Here is a 21400-nt window from a genome sequence, read left to right on the forward strand (position 1 = left end):
AGCTGTCCCAGGAGATGAAGAACCTCATTAAAAAGCATCAAAGCATGAAAGTCTCAAGTACAACAGACAAAATAGAACTGGCAGAGCTTTTGAAGTGGATTAATAAGCGTAAGGTATGCGATGTAGGAAGGTATAACATGGAGAGAATTGAACACACTCTGAAAAACGGAGGAAGCGCAAAAGCAGTGAAGAGGAAACTTGGGATAGGCAGAAATCGGATGTATGCACTAAGGGACAAAGAAGGCAAAATAACTACTAATATGGATAGGATAGTTAAAAAAGCAGAGGAGTTTTACAGAGACCTGTACAGTAGCCGGGACAACCCCGACCTTTTATACTATAAGAACTAGCAGTAACCCAGATGACACCCCATTAATAATGATAGAAGAAGTCAGGAAAGCCTTGGAGAGCATGCAAAGAGGCAAAGCTGCTGGTGAGGACCAGGTAACATCAGCTCTGCTGAAAGATGGAGGACAGATTGTGCTAGAAAAACTAGCCACCCTGTTTACGAGGTGCCTCCTTACGGGAAGAGTACCAGAGTCTTGGAATAATGCTAACATCATCTTAATACATAAGAAAGGAGATGACAAAACTTGAAGAATTACAGGCCAATCAGCTTGCTCTCCATAGTATACAAATACTAGCTATTTACAAAGGTAATTGCTAATAGAGTTAAGAAAACACTAGAATTCAATCAACCAAAGGAACAAGCAGGATTTTGAACAAGCTATTCAACAATCGACCACATTGATACTATCAATCAGGTAATAGAGAAGTGCTTAGATTATAGCCAACCACTATACATAGCCTTCATAGATTACGAGGAGGCATTTGATTCAGTAGAAATATCAGCAGTCATGCAGACACTGGGAAATCAGGGCGTCGATGAAGTATATATAAACATCCTGGAAGAAATCTACAGGGAATCAACTGCTACCATATTGCTTCATAAAGAAAGCGAGAGAATACCAATCAAGAAGGGTGTAAGGCAGGGGGATACAATTTCCCCAATGCTATTTACCGCGTGCTTACAGGAGGTTTTCAGAGGCCTAGATGGGAACAATTAGTAATATGAGTTAATGGAGAGTACCTTAGTAACCTGCGCTTCGCCGATGACATTGCATTGCTGAGTAACTCAGGGGATGAATTGCAACTCATGATTACGGAGTTAGACAAGGAGAGCAGAAAGGTGTGTCTTAAAATTAATCTGCAGAAAACGAAAGTAATGTACAACAACCTCGGAAGAGAGCAGCGCTTCGAGATAGGTAATAGTGCACTTCAAGTTGTAAAAGACTATGTCTACTTAGGGCAGGTAATAACCGCGGAGCCGAACCACGAGATTGAAGTAACTAGAAGAATAAGAATGGGGTGGAGCACATTTGGCAAGCACTCTCAAATCATGACAGGTAGATTGCCACTATCCCTCAAGAGGAAGGTATATAATAGCTGCATCTTGCCGGTACTTAGCTAGGGAGCAGAAACCTGGAGACTTACAAAGAGGGTTCAGCTTAAGTTGAGGACGACGCAGCGAGCAATGGAAAGAAAAATGGTAGGTGTAACCTTAAGAGACAAGAAGAGAGCAGAGATGATTAGGGAACAAACGGGGGTTAAGGATATCATAGTTGAAATCAATAGGAAATGGACATGCGCTGGGCATGTAGCGCGTAGACAGGATAACCGCTGGTCATTATGGGGAGATGCTACTCGATGGCACTTTTTTTTAATATTCACCGTAGAGCAATGAAACTTGAGCTGTTTATAGAACTCTTTATAGTGATTTCAAATATATAATTAGCTTTCTTGGAAGTTACACGCTTTTAGCTCTGCAACATGACAAAGTGAAAACCTTAACCCTTTTTCCTCCCCTCTTTTCATCCCTATACTTTTGTAATTTTTTACCATTCATAGTTTATAATGCTTCAAATAAAGTATAGAGTGTGAATAACTAATTAGGAAGCACATAAAAAATATGTAATACGCATGAAAAATAATAGACGTAAAAAGTTCATATTTCACCTGCCCCAGTGAAGGTATACATACAATTTTTTATTTTACAATAAAATATTGAAAGTTAAACTAGATAATTGCATTTGTCATATGTTGGAAAAAATGTGGGCAAAATTTTATGCAGATCTGAGCACTAGAAGTGCCCAAAAAAGGAGGGGCACTTTGGAAAAAATGGCAAAATTTGTGTTTTGAGAAAAGCGAGTTTGAAAGTTAAAATTGAGTTTTTATTTATGAAAGGTATCATTAAATCAGATGAAATTTGCACACTAAAAAGAACAATCCTTCTTGTATGGGCCACTGCGACTAAAATACGCCAGGACCATGAGTTTGTCCCTCTCGGCTTTTTTGAGCCGACTCCTCACAGACATTTCGCTCACAGACAGGGCCATGAAACGCTTGCCAAACTTCTGCTCCATCTGGCCGAGCCTTGTGCCAACTGCAGGCCAGGAAGAAGTTCGACAAGACTGCGAAATCGAAACTATGTCCAGTGTCATGCCGTTTTGCAGCCATGTTTGTGCCACATATCATCGTACATAATGGCAATGTCGTCCCTGCTAAGTTCTCTCACTGCGAGCGCTTTCGACCCCTCAAGATTGGCGCTGACGTCATCCATTGCCACATCACGAACTTTCCGGCTGACGGGTGTGAATGACTTTTGATGCATTGGCTGTTGCAAGCCAACAACTGCCGCAAATCGGACCAGCTGCTCGTAGCCTATTCCTACAGAGCGCGCCGCACAACGGCTTTCACTTGCGAGCAATGCCTTTTTTCATTCATAACGGAGATAATTACACGAGAAAAGCATTGTTCAGCTGCACTGCACGACAAGACGTGGACCCCACAAATAGGTTTCACAGCACATACCTGCGCGCAGCGGCCGATGGCGGTTTCCGATTTGTACCATGTGATAAGCCAGTCGCGGCGCTCGAAAAACGCGCAGAAGAGTGTTTCTTTTTATTATTTCTTGCGCTGCATCAGCAAGAGAAACTGTTGTTAATTGAAGAGTGAGGCTCGACTCTTCAACTAATGCGATCAACAATGGCGAGCGGTGGCGCATTATCGGTGGCAAGGTGCTCGAAGACTGCACACTTTCGACCTTTTAACAGGCACCTTGTACTCTTTAGATGCAATTTTAAAGCATTTCCAGTAAAGTCTTGACCTGTATTATTTTTTTCATAATATTAGAGGTATTAATCTTATCAAAACAGGCAAAAATAAAAAAATCGGTAATTTTGAAAAAAACTCGTGTTTTTCTACCCGCATCTGCCCTTAAGGGTAACTAACTGGATTCCGAGAGAAAGCAAGCGTGTTAGGGGGAGACAGAAGGTTAGGTGGGCTGATGAGATGAAGAAGTTTGCGGGTTTAAATTGGTAGCAGCAAGCACAGGACCGAGTTGACTGGCGGACCATGGGAGAGGCCTTTGTACTGCAGTGGACGTAGTTAGGCTGATGATGATGATGATGATATATTTGATCAATTTTTACATTGGGAAGACCATATTCAGAATGTGTGCAAAAAGTTTCCATACTGTTGTTATTACCTCATGGAAGCAAAGCACTTTTTCCCTTTGGAAATACTGAAATCTCTTTACTACGCATTTTGTCATAGCCATATTGGGTGTTGTTTAGATTTGTGAGGTATCACCTACCAAACATGCATACACCCTCTATAAGAAATTACTGAATATGGCACTGAAAATAATTAGTAGTCAAAAAAGCAGCAATATTTTAGATCAAGACATTTTCCAAACACATCTTGGTAAAGGCCTAATTAAATCACAAAATATCAATTTCAGTTAACAAGATTATGTGCATCAACTTTCCCATTCCTCGTGATGTATTTTCCTTTTCAACACAGTGCGATAGAGAGACACACTCTAAAAGGCAATTTGAACTTACCGAAGTGTTAGAAATATGGCGAAAGACTAATTGAATTTAAAGGAACTAAAATCTGGAATATTTTACCTCTAGAGGTTAAAACTGCAGAGAACTTCAAGCAGACCAGTAAATACTTTTTATTGCGTACCAGGATATCTAAAAAACTTATATTGACTACCCACTAGGTGTACATTATGAAAAACTTTGTTTATGAAGAGTACTATAATATTTGTTTCAATTATACTGTTACTGGACACCATTCTGTTAAAACTCTGTAACTGACCTGTCTTTAATTTTTAACACTGGACTGGAAACTAGCCTTCCCTGGCTATCGGTCCAGATGATTGTATATGTTTGTTAGTGTAAAGAAAAATAAAGCACTTAAAAAAAAGTGATAGCTGCATGCTTGCTCAATGAAGTATTTGAGCTTTAACGCCAATTAGAGCATATTGGTGGCTTTGTGACTTCGATGTTACGATACTAATGCATGTTTTTACAGATTTAAGTTCAGACAGTTGCTTGGCTTTATTTTTGAAGAAAAATAAAGGTGGTCTTTCCTTTATTTATCTTCAAAATATTGTATTTCCAAAGACATGTGCATACTTAAGCATCATTGTTGGTTTGCATTTGAAATTATGCTTAGACTATTATTTTTTATACAATTTTTAATCTAATTTGTGGACACGCTCTGGAAATTTTGGCAAAAAAAAAAAATTGGCCACACTTGCACTAAGCCACGCAAGTCTTGAAACAGCAAAAACTGGGCGATTCAAAAAATCTGTTTACATTGAGATTGTTTCTAGGCCTTGGCTAGGTGATGCAGGGTGTTTCTAGATCTTTATTAGGCTTTTCTAGGTGAGGATACGTTGTTTCTATGTTCATTCTCAGTGCAGAGAGGTTCGAGTTAAACCATAGATGACACAACATGGGCACGTCGTCACTTGCAAAGATCTCCCACTGCTTTGGGGTCTCTGCTTAGCTGCTGTTGCCTTCCCCGTGCCCTAGTTTTCTCTCGTACGTACTCGGGCTGTTCGGCTTGCCGTATTCGCTTCGCAGACATTTCTTTGGCTAACTGCTGCTTTCTTTATTTTCAGTAAAAGCTCTGTGTAGTAGAATTTACCCAGTTTCTGTGGCACATACCTATTTATGATGATGATAGTTTTTTTTAGTAAAGAGTGGATAAAGAATGATTTGCTGAACAGATTTGCTGTTAAAACTCTGAAATTAGGGCATTATCAAATGAGTTGCCATATTCTCGATTTTTTTTCCTTAAACAAGGGCCCCGATACTGCATATAGCAGCATTGTGTAAACTCATGCTATTTACAGTATGCCCAGAGAAATTTGGAGCCCGACGAGTACATTAGCTTTTTGTAGAATCTTGTCAAAAGATTATTCTCATCCAATTTGCAAAAAGCAATTGTGGCTGAGGGGAAGCTTAGAATTTTTTCTTTTTTCACAAAATAAGGTTGGTGTTGTCCTGGAGACTGGAAGACAGAAATATTTTTTCCAGTGAGACTAAAGGGAGTTGGCGAACATGCACTGGCATTCTTTTACAGATATCACTAGTGAACTTTAATTGTTCAATGAATCTGTTATTATGCACATCTTTATTTTTGTCATTGTAAGTGGGTTGAAGAAAAAGAGAGCAGAAAACTATTTATATTTAGGTAAGTTTTCTATTTTTATTTTTTTTATTTGTACATACTGCAGGCCCTAATCGGGCCCATGCAGGAGTGGATACATAGAGGTAACATGAGACATAATAACGCTCCACAAAAAAAAAAGAAAGTATTGATACACATAGGATACTTCATGATTCATATGTATACATTTTTAGAAAAATCAATCTCTTCTAGACAGTTGACAAACGATTCCAGCGTAGAACAATTCACTGCATTGACTGGCAGCCTATTCCAAAAACTAATGGCCATTGGGAATAAAGAATACTTATGTGTATTGACACGGCTAGCAGGTTGAAAGATGACCTTATTATGGTTTGTCCTGAGTGAGTGTTTAAATGGGTCCTGTAAGTACACCGTAAAATCGTGATTTCGCTTCACGTGTTTTATCACGCATAGTGCCAACGATACCAACGATTTCATTTTTATCTCCCTTTGTGCGACGTCGCCGTTTCAGTTTTCGTTTCAACGGAATTATCTCGCGTGTTAGCCATGGGTAATCTTTGTTGACCCGTTTATTTCTTTGGGGAATTAAGTTGTTTTCGCAAAAATATATTATTTCTTTAAAACGCGTCCACCATTCCGGAACACTGTTCAGGGCGCTAAATTCGTCGAAGTTGCAATCTAATATATCTGATATTTTGTCATTGTCTGCGCGCGCATAATCTTTTACGTAAAGGCATGGTCCTTTGGTAGATGAGCGAATAACTGTGATAGGGCAAGTCAGCACAAGCAACTTATGATCTGAAATACCTTTTTTCTACGCTAACTGTGCTGTTTTGAAGCGTATTTTCAACGAACATCAAGTCGAGAAGAGAGGATGACGCCCCTATTCTCGTATGTTCGGACACTAGTTGGTTCAGCGAAAAACTGAACGCAGTGAAAAGCAACGATTCCGCACTTCTGGCATCTCTGCTGTCGTAACACATGTCAGTCCAGTTTATCCATGTTTTCTGCACTGTAATTGGACTTTTTGTTAAGTCTTCACTGAAACATGCTGTTAATACTCCATGTGTGCACACTCAGGACTGCTGACGAGTCCATGAATCACATGTCTGAACAGAATGCCTTTTTCGAATTTGTAAATCTTATGAACAACATATGTGTCTTTTGTGGTCATGTTGCTTCTAGCATCAGTTTCTAGGAGAGTGATGTTTCAGTTTTGAATTGATCAGAAAACAGATTACTATACTAATTGTTCATTTTCTCATGAATTTTTGTAGTGCAAGTTTTTATTTGTTATTTTTTTGCATGAATGCCTTCTCTGTAGCCAAAAGTGAAGGTTAAAAAATTGTTTTATTCTCTTTATGTGAAATCCTGGTCAGTTCTCATAGGCTTGAGCAGTGCCAATCTGTCTTGCTTGTAAAGCACAGTTTTTCTTTACTGTTGCTTCCAAATTGAGCACTTAAAAGTACTTGTTTTCTTAAATTTTCTTCTTTGTTTTGAGTGATCTTGTTTGAATCATGTTAAAAAACCTTGTTTAGCACAAGTTCACTTTCCTCAGTGGCATAAAGAAGGTATAGAATAGCATGAATGTATAAATGCAGAGACAATTTGATTTATAGTGGTTTGATGAAAGGAAATTTATATAGTTGATACAGAACTTTCTTGGTGTCTTTTTTAAGAATTAAATAATCACTGTCAATTCACTTTAGGCTAGTCAGTGCAAGTGCTTTTCTGGCTAATGGTAACGCCAACATGAGCGCCCCATCCATATCGGTGTTGTCATTCGTACTCGTTCTTCTTACAGAACACATGGCCGAGGAGCACTGTACCCTTGTGATAAGTGTGAATATACTGCCACCCAGAAATGCCACTTGAAACGCCACCTCGAAACTCATGACATCATCAGACGCTATATCTGCGAGCATTGCTCCTACTCATCAAACACTATCAATTACATGAAGGTGAGAAGGGGGTTTGGTGGGATGGGGAGGCTTTTTTTTTTTTTTTCTCATTTTAACGCACTATTAGAATGCCTTCTACGTAACTTTGCAGAGCACTGGCAATTCAAGATTCTAGACCTTTCTGACACTTTGGGTTTTTTTTACATTACTTGCTCTGCTGTCCGTACTACATGGCAGAGCTATTGGGGGGGGGGGGGAGTAGTGGAGAGCACGGTGTAAGATACAAACACTTTATGTGGGGACACTCACGAGACGCGATCGACCAGATAAAGTAACAGCAACGCGCGTCCATCGGACTGCTGCCGGCAGCGTGCCTATCGCCGAGTAGACGCAACTTGAAGACAAAGTGAAGCGTTGCTATAACAACCGCTCCTTTGCAGGAAATTTCAGTCGAATGGCACAGTAGCGTTGTTCATGCCAAAGAGTGAAAGTGAAAATTGATTACTGTTGTCTGCAAGCATGACGGGGGGCTTGAGTCACGTAGAGAACACGATCTACATGCCTCTCTATGGAACGCATGCCGATATTTGAAGTGGTTCTTGCACGTCCTGTGAACTTGATATTGTCTGGTGCGTAACGGATATGCACATAACTGACATGCTTTTGAAAATTTTGTATCAAGCGGTTCTTTATTTGAATGCGCTAGTTTTCGTGCACTCGCTGATGGGATGTAGGGCACTCGTATCGGCAAGCTGGATATGCGAAGCACATGAATGGCGGGGGGGGGGGGGGGGATGCACATTTTTTTGATGAAGAGCAAAGCAAAACTTGAATAAAACCACGTGACTGCTCGTAAAAAGAGAAGCAACCACTTAGATACCTTGACCAATATGTTGGAGTGCATTACATAGATGCCGTCTGGTGTTGCGCCAAATTTTCTTTTCGTGACTCTAATGATAACTATATGGCGAAACATTCACAACTGTGTGATACAAGTTTACAGGGGACCCTGCACCTATCTTCTTGCTGATTTTACCATCTCTTCTTACCATGCACGGAAAGAGTATTACAGTATTTTTTTTTTCGCATTGAATGATCAGCGGACCTTTTTAGGGATGCCACTGGAAACTTGCTCATAAAAAGCAGTAAATGCACAGCGTAATACAGTAAAAAAAAAAAAAACTCACGTCCGTAACAGAAAAAACTCCATATATTGCATGTTTCATTGTGTTGCATAAACATAAAACTTATGGTCATGCAGCGAAAATTGTTCATTCACATTCACGACGAGTCATCTTATCTGTTAAGTGTTTGCTGCAGACTGCATCCTTTGTGCTGAGCAGTCGGTTCCTCCTGGAAACCGCTTGAGTGCATGCTTTGAGGCGTTCGGGATCAGAAGGAACATTGGATAATATTGCCTTTTCTTGGCATGTAGGGTAACCTGATCGGCAACCACTAACGAAGCACTTTGTTCTCATATTCACCCACTGTGTGAATGTCTTCTTTCAGCAGATTTCATTCATGGCTGCTCACCACATCACAAGTTCTTTTCACAAACAAGAATGATGAAACGCCACTTTATAGGGAGATTTAGAACAACGTTTGCCCTTCCTAGGGAACAATCTAGGGACTTTAGCTGGTCCGTGAACTCAAATGCACGGAAACTGCACATAGTCTCGACACCAGCACTTTGTGAGCCTCGCGGGCCGCGATTGCCGCACACTATTTCGGATTCTCTGCGGGCGGGCTACGAACGCCAACGGCGACTCGCATACGACGCATGCACAGTGACAGCGACCGCACCGCAAGGGCTCGCGGTGCACTATTTTAAAACTCTCTATTACTTCATGAAATAGCCAAAGTGACTGATGCGGCCGAATGATTTTTTTATTTTTTTTTTTTGCGTGTGAAAAACTCGGCGTTTTCAGGACGCTGGCGTTGCCACCAGCGTCACCGGTTGCTAAAGCAACAGCGTGTGAAATTTTTTTTCTATTTTTAAGTTACAGTGGCTTGCCGGTAGGTGCGCTGCCGGCAGCAGTTTGACGGACGCGCGTTTCTGTTACTTTATCTGGTCGATCGCGTGCCATTAGAAAGCCGAGAAGTGTCCTCGTCTAAAGTGTTTGTATCCACCGTGGTGGAGAGGTTCACAGCCCAAGAATATGTGATACTAATAGAATTCAAAGGAGCATGCATAAAAACTTCAAAAGTAATAAGCTATGCTAATTACTGTTTCATAAAAGCTATTATGCCAATAAAGAAAATAGAAGTAAGTATGCCACTGATAAACTTCGACACTGTTTATGGTGTGAGCGCGACAAGCGAATGACTCCTTATTCTCTTTGATAACATCATCACCTGTACATCTTCATCTCTAAATATCATCACCAGCGTGATTTAGCTCGAGCCTGGCTGAATAAAGCGATTTCTCACAAGTAGTGGATGGTGCTTTTCATCCCCACAACCCCCTGCCATGGTGACCCAAGAAAACCCTGGCCCATCCAACGTCGCCGTCCTACTGCAGCCACCGCCACCCGCTCCGCGCAACAACATTCGCCTGCGTGATCCACCTGTGTTTTCCGGTCTCCGAGGCGATGATGTCCAAGACTGGATCAAGAACTACGAACTCATCAGCGATTTAAACAGGTGGGACAATCCACAGAAGTTGCACAGCGTCCCATTTTACTTGTCTGATGTTGCGAAAACTTGGTTCTGGAACCACCACCCGGATCTTCCCGACTGGGACACTTTCGAGCTGCGAATTCGTCAGATATTTGGTGCCCCTGCAGTTCGCACTGAGGCAGCAAAGAAGAAGCTCGCTAAACGCACGCAGCTGCCGGGTGAATCTTACACCTTTTATATTAAGGATATCCTTGCACTGTGCAAGCACCTTAACACCGGCATGTCTCAGAACGACCAAATACACCACATTATTAAAGGCATTAACACCGTCGCCTTTAACGCCCTCGCCACGCAAAATCCTGCCACCACCCAGGACGTGATAACCATCTGTCAGCGACTTGACGAGCTTCAGTCTCTTCGCCTTTGCTACGATGCCACCGACATTCGTTTGCCTGCACCCCTCGACTTGCGTGCGCTTATTCGCGATATCGTTCGTGAAGAGCTTCATGGGCGCTGCTCTTCCTGTGCTGCGGAAGTTGCTTTCCCTTCTGAAAAAGATAGCTTGCGAGACCTGATTAAGCAAGAGATCGCCTCCGCATCTCGTCCGACGTGTTCCAACGGTCCCTGCCTGTGCCAGACGCGCACGTACGCCGAAGTTGTCGCGCTCTCTGCCGCACCCACCGTTTCTGTGCCTACAACAGCAGACCATACGCCTGTCGCTTCGTTATCACCGCCAGTGCGTGCACCATCTTACTACGCACCTCAGCGCCCACCTCAACCAATAAGTTACTACTGTAGCTATCGAGGACATATCGCTCGGTTTGTCGAAGGCACCAACAAGACGAGCAACGCGGCTATGCTCCTGAAAAACATCGAACCTTCCGTCCGACCATGAACTACCTATGACCACCCTCCCGAATGTCCTATTACCGTTCACCGTCTCCAACCTACAATACTGACATGCCTGGGAATTCCCATACGTCTCGCCGCAGGTCTCTTTGCCAGGTCGCCGTTCAGTGTCGCCTCTGCGGCTCGCCTCCCATTCCACGAACGCCCACGCGGAAAACTCCCCAATGCAGTTTTAGGAGGGGAAACTGCATCCACCAGACAGCTAACAATTCCTTCAGAGCGGCCATCGAATTTGATAGTAGTGTTTGTAGAAGGTGTACGCGTTGAGGCTCTTGTAGACACTGGCGCTGCCGTTTTGATTATTCGTGCTGATTTTTGTTCCCGCCTTTCGAAAAGTCACCACGCCATATGGCGGCCCATCTCTACGTGCGGCGACCAACGCTCTCATTCGTCCACTTGCACAGTGTACCGTAAGTGTCTGCATAGAAGGCATTCGTCATCACATTGTTTTCACGGTATTTCGTGAGTGCACCCACGCTGTCATTCTGGGATGGGATTTTTGTCTTCTGCGTCCGCTTTTATATCTTGTCATCAGCGCCTCCTGCATCTAAATGTCAATGACTTTTCTCGGCTTGAACACGATGGACGCATCCGCCTTGTCACCACGTCAGATTATGTACTTCGGCCATACATCGAAGAAATTATAAGTGTTAATTGCACCGACATTGTGGATGGTGACGTACTAATTCTCCCTTATGGCCATACCCTACGTAGGGGCATTGTGATCACACCAGGGCTTATTCGCTTCTTCGATGGGTCTATGTACCTAACCGCCATAAATAAAATGCCCGAGTGTGTACTGCTCCCCTGTGGCTCAACAGTATCTTGCGCGGTCGACAGTGAGCCTGTTGCGATTGTTACTCTTCCGAACAACAACCACAACGATGTCCCAAAGTCACAATCACTGCCATTCAATGCCTCTTCCACAGCTGTGTTGGCAACCATAAGCACTGACTTAACACCTGATCAAACTGAAGATTTGCTCGCCCTCTTAAATAGACACCGTTCAATATTTGACGTGAACTCGCCGGTAGCATGACTACCACCGCTACTCACAGTATTCAGACTGACGGCTCTCGTATTGTACATCGGCGTCTATATCACGTGTCTCAGGCAGAACGCAAGATCATCGAGGAAAACGTCTCAGACATGCTACGACGCAACATCATACGTCCTTCCTCGAGTCCCTGGTCATCCCCAGTGGTTCTCGTTCAAAAGAAAGATGGGACAGTGCGTTTTTGCGTCGATTACCGTGCGCTAAACAAAATAACGCGCAAGGATGTTTATCCCCTCCCTCGGATCGACGATGCACTGGATTCATTACAGGGCGCAGAGTATTTTTCTAGCCTCGATTTTAGGTCAGGCTACTGGCAGATACCAATGTCGGTGTGTGATAAAGAGAAGACCACCTTTTCAATGCCAGATGGGTTGTACGAGTTTAATGTGATGCCTTTTGGACTCTGTAAGGCGCCCGCCACCTTCGAACGCATGATAGACGGCGTATTGCATGGTTTGAAATGGAAAACGTGTCTGTGCTATCTCGATTACATAGTAGTGTTTTCATCCACGTTCTCGCAGCATCTACGTCGTCTTGACGAAGTCCTCACATGCCTTGCAAAAGCCGGTCTATAGCTTAACACCAAGAAATGTACCTTTGCTAGCAAAACAATCAAGGTTCTTGGCCACCTTGTCAGCAAAGAAGGAATTCGGCCCGACCCCGAGAAGCTTGCCGCCGTCCTCGATTTTCTTCGTCCACTTCGTCAAAAGGACGCACAGCTTTCTTGGATTATCTTCTTACTTCCGGCGCTTCATACGTGGCTTCGTGGAACTTGCATCTCCGTTCCATCAACTGCTCGCAAGGAACGTCCCCTTCATTTGGTCCGAAGACTGCGAAAGCGCTTTCACGGCATTGAAGCAAGCCCTCACGTCCGATCTGGTACTGTGCCACTTCGATTCCACCTCACCCACCATCCTTCACACCGACGCAAGTAGTCATGGTCTTGGTGCGGTACTCTTGCAGCGTGACAAAAACTCACGCGAACGCGTCGTTGCTTACGCGAGTCGTGCTCTTACCGCTCCAGAAAAAAACTACACTATCACCGAGCAGGAGTGCCTTGCTGTTGTTTGGGCAGCGCAAAGATTCCGACCATCTCTTCACGGCCGTCATTTTACCGTCGTGACCGACCATAACGCCCTATGCTGGCTTTCATCGCTGAAAAACTTATCGGGTCGCCTCAGCCGCTGGGCGCTTCGCTTGCAAGAGTATGATTTCGATGTCGCCTACAGATCTGGGAAGAAGCATCGAGATGCTGATGCTCTATCGCACTGTCTTTTGCCCAGCAGAAGGAACTCGCCATCGATACTCCAAAACAACAGCACCTCTCCAATCGCAGCGCTAAGTTCATCACCTGCCACACTATCCGTCCTTGTTTCACAACAACCTGTCAACCCATACTGCCACACCATTGTTGACTGCTTGACCGGCTCTACTACTCCTCCAAACGGCAGACTCCGTTGACTACTTAAACAATTTAAGCTTGTCGGTGATGCTTTATGTCGCTACGTTTACCACATCGATGGCAACAAGTGGGTACCCGTCATCCCACGTTCTCTGCAACGTGAAGTTCTGGAAGCCTTTCATGATGATCTAACCGCCGGTCATCTAGGCTATCACAAGACTTACGACAAAATAAGAAGTCGTTGTTTTTGGCCTGGCCTCTCTTCAGCCGTCGCTAAATACGTCACCTCCTGTGTCCATTGCCAACAGCGAAAACGACCGACAACTGCTCTGGCTGGCTTAATGCAACCTCTTCCTTGTCCCGCCTCACCTTTTGAAGTCGTTGGAATCGACTTGTATGGCCCTCTTCCTATATCATCCAATGGGAATCGCTGGATTGTCGCGGCAGTCAACCACCTTACCCGCTACGCAGAAACAGCTTCTATACCATCTGGGACTGCCGCTGAGATCGCCGATTTCTTTCTTCGCCACATCGTTTTGCGTCATGGAGCTCCACGCATTCTCCTGAGTGATCGTGGCAAAGTCTTTCTCTTTTCCATTGTCGAGCAAGTTTTGCGTGCCTCGAACACTGTTCACAAGACCACTTCTAGCTACCACCTGCAGACCGACGGATTGACTGAACGGTTTCATCGGACCCTATCGGACATGATCTCCATGTACATTCACCCCAACCACACGAACTGAGATGCAATTCTACCCTTCGTGACATTCGCCCATAATACGGCTGCTCAACGCACTACCGGCTTTTCTCCATTTTTTCTTGTCCATGGTCGCTCGCCGATTTTCGCTCTGGATGTGTCTTTCCTTTCGGCCCCTGCACCCTCGACGGCTCCTTGCTCTGAAGAATTTCTATCTCGTCTCGCACACTGCCGTCACCAGGCCCGTGTTAACACCGGCCTCTCTCAAGACACTCGAAAATCTCGCTACGACTCGTCTCGCCATGTTGTGAGTTTTTCCCCTGGTGACGAAGTTCTTCTATGGACTCCATTACGCGTCCCTGGCCTATGCGACAAATTCATCACTCGCTTCATTGGGCCGTACACGGTGGTCGAACAGACATCGCCTGTCAATCACCGCGTTTCTCCTCTTAGCGCTAATCCTGATCATCGTTGTCGAGGAACAGAGATAGTGCACGTATCTCGTTTAAAGCTTTATGCGCGACGCATTTCATAATACTGTCAAGCGACCAGGTGGCTGCTTTCACCGCGCGGGTAAATTAGTGTGAGCACGACAAGCGAATGACTCTTTATTCTCTTTGATAACATCATCACCTGTACATCTTCTTCATCTGTAAATATCATCACCAGTGTGATTTAGCTGAAGCCTGGCTGAATAAACTGGTTCCTCACAATATGCTTTATGAATAAATTATGTTAGGTGTTTCAAGAAATATGTCTGAAAATCATCACAGCCAAGGAAAATGCAGTACTTACTCTTTGCCTTCCTAAATACTTTTTTCTTGGTAGCAGACATCTTCGAATGACTAAAGACATTAATTGCAGCATTAATTATGGCAGTCTGTTCATAATTCTTAGCAAAAAGGTGCTATGGATGAAAGATAAGAAAGGGAGCACTATCGGTTTTCAGATTTGGCCGAGCAGGTTCAGTAAACAGCTTGAATTTTCATTTCAATATTTTGATTTTCTATATAAGTGCTGAGGGCCATAAAATTAATCTTAGTATTGTGAGAAAAAATTTGTCTTTTGGAGAACAACTTGCCAACTCCTGGTCAGTCAGAAGACCTTTGTGTGGTTTTACAGAATATAGATTTTTGTTTGTGCCTGAAAGGAAGTCTTGAAGCTTCATTTATAAAATAATAACGTTGAGACATTATTGATTGAATAATATTGAGGCATTGATTATAGTTCTACCTTAAGATCGAATATCACAGCTCTAATATTCAGAAAACATCAAGCACTGATCTTCTTAGATATTGGTTATATTTCAGATGTTTCTCTCTGTAACTATGAAGAGCATGATTTTTAAATTTTGTCAGCCAGCTCATTATACGTAACTGGTCGTTCGAAGTAAATATTTTCGCCCTTGCTAACGGGAAAAACATAATACAGGTGTTCAAGTTCGAGCATTTTATTGAACTAGTACCATTTTTTTTAAATCAAGGAAAGATGCCACTAAAAAAATGTTTAATCTGTAATGTAGGGTATTCAATTTTTTAATGTTTAAATAGCTTTATATACTGATTTCAAATATGTAATCATTTTTATAGTAAGTTGTATAGTTTCTGTTCTGTGCCATGACTATGTATGAAATGTGGCTCTTTTAGGACCCACTTTTTCTACCCCTGAACCTTTACATTTAGGAGCCATTAATGGTTCATATTTCTCCACATAAACTGTACGATGTCAAAAACTCACTAGAATATTATAGAGAATATTTTAATAAACATGAAAAGTTGAATCTAAAAAGTCTTAAAATACTTAGCACATACTAAGTTTGCATAATAATTATGTAGGGATATCAAGTTTTAAGGACGATAGCGGCACTCTTCAGATGCTGAGGAATATGTGGGGAATACATTGGCCAGCTGTGAAAACACTTGTGTTAGTGTGTTACAAATCTCTTCATGCTACTATATCATGGAATTTAAAAGATATTGGAGTTGTTTGCACCTAAAGTAGCAGCATAAAAGAGAGAGTAGGTACAGTTTCTGTGTGTTTTTGCACATCTCATGTGAAATTTCCTTTTGCCTCAGTTCACATTTTTAGTTTTGTCTTTACTGTGCTGTCTCATAGGTCCACTATAGTCGGAAACATCGTGGGGAGGTTTTCAATCAAAACTCGGTTGTTGCTGATCCCATTTCGATTGAGCAGCAAAAAGACAGGGTATACAAGTGTCTTAGCTGCTCTTACATTTTTGGCAACATGAATGACATGAAGCGACATCTAAGGGTGAGCATTTTTACTACAATTATCTCGTCACTTTTTTTTTGGTATGCATGCACTCCTTCATAAGTCTGAATAGAAAGTGGTGGATTCTCCTTTTGATGTATCCTAAGAAAGTTAAGGCTACCTACCTACTGTGGTGGTATTTGTGTCATGTATACAGTCGAGTGTACTTATAATGATACCGTTTATAACAATATATCCGATATAACAATGAACAGGGATGGCACCATCCACCTTCTTTTTATGGCAAAATAAATTTCCTATTATGATGCTCTAGTTATGTGATATCAGATATAGTGATGGAATTTGGCTACAGTGCACACTAAAAATGGCTGTCCGTGCTGACCGCACCCCCATGGTGCAAACATGTTACAGGAAGACGGGCTTCGTTCGACGAGGTCGCAAGAAAAAAGTAGGTGAGGAGAAAGCAATGTCAGGAGAGGCCTGCAAAGTGCCCGATGACAAAGGGATGCTGGAGTTGTTGTCAATGCTTAATGAAGTAGCATCGGGTCTGGATGACTTTCTTCATGCATACAACGTTATGGAAATGTCCAAGTACCTCAGTGATGAGGAGATCATTGCGTGTATACGTGCTGTGGACAGCAGTGAGAGCGGTGACTCTAATGACATTGTTGAGTAGCCTACCAAGGTACCGTCATCAAAGGAAGCCTAATGGATGAGTCACTCCCTTCAGGCGCTTTGTTTTCATGAAAGACCTCCTGCTCAGCTACGTGGAACCAGCTAGATGGCCTTGAGAAAGATGCGCGCCAGCTTTGTGCGAAGCAGTCAGAGCTGACAGACTGGCCTTTTTGCAAACAAGTACATAGTTCCACACCTTACTTGCATGCAAATAGTCAGAGCTTGTTAGTACATACCCATTTTAAGCGTACTAACGGTTAAAACGTAGTCACGACGAATCCCCGACCGAGTTCCATAGAGACTAATGCATTTGCTGACAGCTTTAGCCGTAGTGTCTGGCTTATGCCTACCGGTTTGTGCGTACTAACTGCATACTGTGAGGAACCGGTTTATTCGGCCAGGCTCGAGCTCAATCACGCCGGTGATGATATTCTTAGATGAAGAAGATGTACAGGTGATGATGATTACAAAGAGAATAAAGAGTCATTCGCTTGTCGCGCTCACACTAATTCTCCCGCGCGGTGAAAGCGGCCGCCTGGTCGCTTGAGAGTATTATGAAATGCGTCGCACATAAGGCTTTAAACGAGATACATGCACTATCTCTGTTCCTCGGCAACGATGATCAGGACTAGCGCTAAGAGGAGAAATGTGGTAATTGACAGGAGATGTCTGTTCGACCACCGTGTATGGCCCAATGAAGCGACTGATGAATTTGTCGCATAGGCCGGGGACGCGTAGTGGAGTCCATAGAAGAACTTCGTCACCAGGGGAAAAACTCACAACACGGCGAGACGAGTCGTAGCGAGATTTTCGAGTGTCTTGAGAGAGGCCCGTGTTAACACGGGCCTGGTGACGGCAGTGTGCGAGACGAGATAGGAATTCTTCAGAGAAAGGAGCCGTCGAGGGTGCAGGGGCCGAAAGGAAAGAGACATCCAGAGCGAAACTCGGCGAGCGACCATGGACGAGAAAAAATGGAGAAAAGCCGGTAGTGCGTTGAGCAGCCGTATTATAGGCGAATGTCACGAAGGGTAGAATTGCATCCCAGTTCGTGTAGTTGGGGTGAATGTACATGGCGATCATGTCCGATAGGGTCCGATGAAACCGTTCAGTCAATCCGTTGGTCTGCGGGTAGTAGCTAGAAGTGGTCTTGTGAACAGTGTTCGAGGCACGCAAAACTTGCTCGACAATGGAAGATAGGAAGATTTTGCCACGATCACTGAGGAGAATGCGTGGAGCTCCATGACGCAAAAAGATGTGGCGAAGAAAGAAATCGGCGATCTCAGCGGCAGTCCCAGATGGTATAGAAGCTGTTTCTGCGTAGCGGGTAAGGTGGTTGACTGCCGCGACAATCCAGCGATTCCCATTGGATGATATAGGAAGAGGGCCATACAAGTCGATTCCAACGACTTCAAAAGGTGAGGCGGGACAAGGAAGAGGTTGCATTAAGCCAGCCGGAGCAGTTGTCGGTCGTTTTCGCTGTTGGCAATGGACACAGGAGGTGACGTATTTAGCGACGGCTGAAGAGAGGCCAGGCCAAAAACAACGACTTCGTATTTTGTCGTAAGTCTTGTGGTAGCCTAGATGAGCAGCGGTTGGATCATCATGAAAGGCTTCCAGAACTTCACGTTGCAGAGAACGTGGGATGACGGGTACCCACTTGTTGCCATCGATGTGGTAAACGTAGCGACATAAAGCATCACCGACAAGCTTAAATTGTTTAAGTTGTCGACGGAGTCTGGCGTTTGGAGGAGTAGTAGAGCCGGTCAAGCGGTCAACAATGGTGCGGCAGTATGGGTCGACACGTTGTTGTGAAACAAGGACGGATAGGGTGGCAGGTGATGAACTTAGCGCTGCGATTGGAGAGGTGCTGTTGTTTTGGAGTATCGATGGTGAATTGCTTCCGCTGGGCAAAGGACAGCGCGATAGAGCATCAGCATCTTGATGCTTCTTCCGAGATCTGTAGGTGACATCGAAATCATACTCCTGTAAGCGAAGCGCCCAGCGACCAAGGCGACCCGATAAGTTTTTCAGCGATGAAAGCCAGCATAGGGCATTATGGTCGGTCACGACGGTAAAATGACGGCCGTGAAGATATGGTCGGAATCTTTGCACTGCCCAAACAACAGCAAGGCACTCCTGCTCTGTGATAGTGTAGTTCTTTTCTGGAGCGGTAAGAGCACGACTTGCGTAGGCAACGACGCGTTCGCGTGAGTTTTTGTCGCGCTGCAAGAGTACCGCACCGAGACCATGACTACTTGCGTCGGTGTGAAGGATGGTGGGTGCGGTGGAATCGAAGTGGCACAGTACCGGATCCGACGTGAGGGCTTGCTTCAATGCCGTGAAAGCGCTTTCGCAGTCTTCGGACCGAATGAAGGGGACGTTCTTTGCGAGGAGTTGATGGAGCGGAGACGCAAGTTCCGCGAAACCACGTATGAAGCGCCGGAAGTAAGAAGATAACCCAAGAAAGCTGCGCAGGTCCTTCTGACGTAGTGGACGAGGAAAATCGAGGACACCGGCAAGCTTCTCGGGGTCGGGCCGAATTCCTTCTTTGCTGACAAGGTGGCCGAGAACCTTGATTGTCTTGCTAGCAAAGGTACATTTCTTGGTGTTAAGCTGTAGACCGGCTTTTGCAAGGCATGTGAGGACTTCGTCAAGACGTTGTAGATGCTGCGAGAACGTGGATGAAAACACTACTATGTCATCGAGATAGCACAGACATGTTTTCCATTTCAAACCACGCAATACACCGTCTATCATGCGTTCGAAGGTGGCGGGCGCATTACACAGTCCAAAAGGCATCACATTGAACTCGTACAACCCATCTGGCGTTGAAAAGGCGGTCTTCTCTTTATCAGACTCCGACATTGGTATCTGCCAGTAGCCTGACCTAAGGTCGAGGCTGGAAAAATACTCTGCGCCCTGTAATGAATCCAGTGCATCGTCGATCCGAGGGAGGGGATAAACATCCTTGCGCGTTATTTTGTTTAGCGCACGGTAATCGACGCAGAAATGCACTGTCCCATCTCTCTTTTGAACGAGAACAACTGGGGATGACCAGGGACTCGAGGAAGGACGTATGATGTTGCGTCGTAGCATGTCTGAGACGTTTTCCTCGATGATCTTGCGTTCTACCTGAGACACGCGATATGGACGCCGATGTACAATACGAGAGCCGTCAGTGTGGATGCTGTGAGTAGTGGTGGTAGTCATGCTGAGGGCGGGCGAGTTCACGTCAAATAGAGAACGGTGTCTATTTAACAGGGCGAGTAAATCTTCAGTTTGATCAGGTGTTAAGTCATTGCTTATTGTCGCCGACACAGGTGTGGCAGAGGCATTGAATGGCAATGATTGCGACTTGGGAACATCGTTGTGGTTGTTGTTCGGAAGAGTAACAATCGCAACAGGCTCACTGTCGACCGCGCAAGATACTGTTGAGCCACAGGGGAGCAGTACACACTCGGGTGTTTGATTTATGGCGGTTAGGTACGTACACCCATCGAAGAAGCGAATAAGCCCCGGTGTGATCACAATGCCCCTACGTAGGGTATGACCGTAAGGGAGAATTAGTACGTCGCCATTCACAATGTCGGTGCAATTAACACTTATAATTTCTTCGATGTATGGTCGAAGTACATAATCTGACTTGGTGACAAGGCGGATGCGTCCATCTTGTTCAAGCGGAGAAGAGTCAGTGGCGTTTAGATGCAGGAGGCGCTGATCACATGATATGAAAGTGGACGCAGAAGACAAGAAATCCCACCCAAGAATGAGAGCGCGGGTGCACTCACAAAATACCGCGAAAACAATGTGATGACGAATGCCTTCTATGCAGACACGAACGGTACACTGTGCAAGTGGACGAATGAGAGCGTTGGTCGCCGCACGTAGAGGTGGGCCGCCATAAGGTGTGGTGACTTTTCGAAGGCGGGAACAAAAATCAGCACGAATAATCGAAACGGCAGCGCCAGTGTCTACAAGAGCCTCAACACGTACACCTTCTACAAACACTACTATCAAATTCGATGGCCGCTCTGGAGGAATTGTTAGCTGTCCAAGGGATGCAGTTTCCCCTCCTAAAACTGCATCGGGGAGTTTTCCGCGTGGGCGTTCGTGGAATGGGAGGCGGGCCGTAGAGGCGACACTGAACGGCGACCTGGCGAAGGCGACCTGCGGCGAGACGTACGGGAATTCCCAGGCATGTCCGTATGGTAAGTAGGTGACGGTGAACGGTAATAGGACGATCGGGGGGGTGGCCGTAAGTAGTTTATGGTCGGACGGAAGCTTCGATGTTCTTCGGGAGCGTAGCCGCGTTGCTCGTCTTGTTGGCGCCTTCGACAAAACCGAGCGATATGTCCTCGATAGCCGCAGTAGTAACAGGTTGGCCGAGGTGGGCGCTG

General features: G+C 44.5%; 1 protein-coding gene across 4 annotated transcripts in view; it reads left to right on the forward strand.

Annotated features, from left to right (window-relative positions):
• Positions 1–21400, forward strand: part of LOC119176427 (zinc finger protein ZFAT) — a 158199-nt gene that overhangs the window by 99919 nt on the left and 36880 nt on the right. For 3 of the 4 annotated variants that reach the window (XM_037427690.2, XM_037427688.2, XM_037427689.2), the window contains exons 17-18: positions 7316–7472; positions 16212–16367. In XM_037427690.2, coding sequence (XP_037283587.1) covers positions 7316–7472; positions 16212–16367 — 313 coding nt within the window. The remainder of the gene's footprint in view (positions 1–7315; positions 7473–16211; positions 16368–21400) is intronic. The other variant, XM_075877667.1, reaches the window with a different exon arrangement.

The sequence above is a fragment of the Rhipicephalus microplus genome, chromosome X (assembly GCF_043290135.1).
Source record: "Rhipicephalus microplus isolate Deutch F79 chromosome X, USDA_Rmic, whole genome shotgun sequence".
NCBI classification, from domain to species: Eukaryota; Metazoa; Arthropoda; class Arachnida; order Ixodida; family Ixodidae; genus Rhipicephalus; species Rhipicephalus microplus.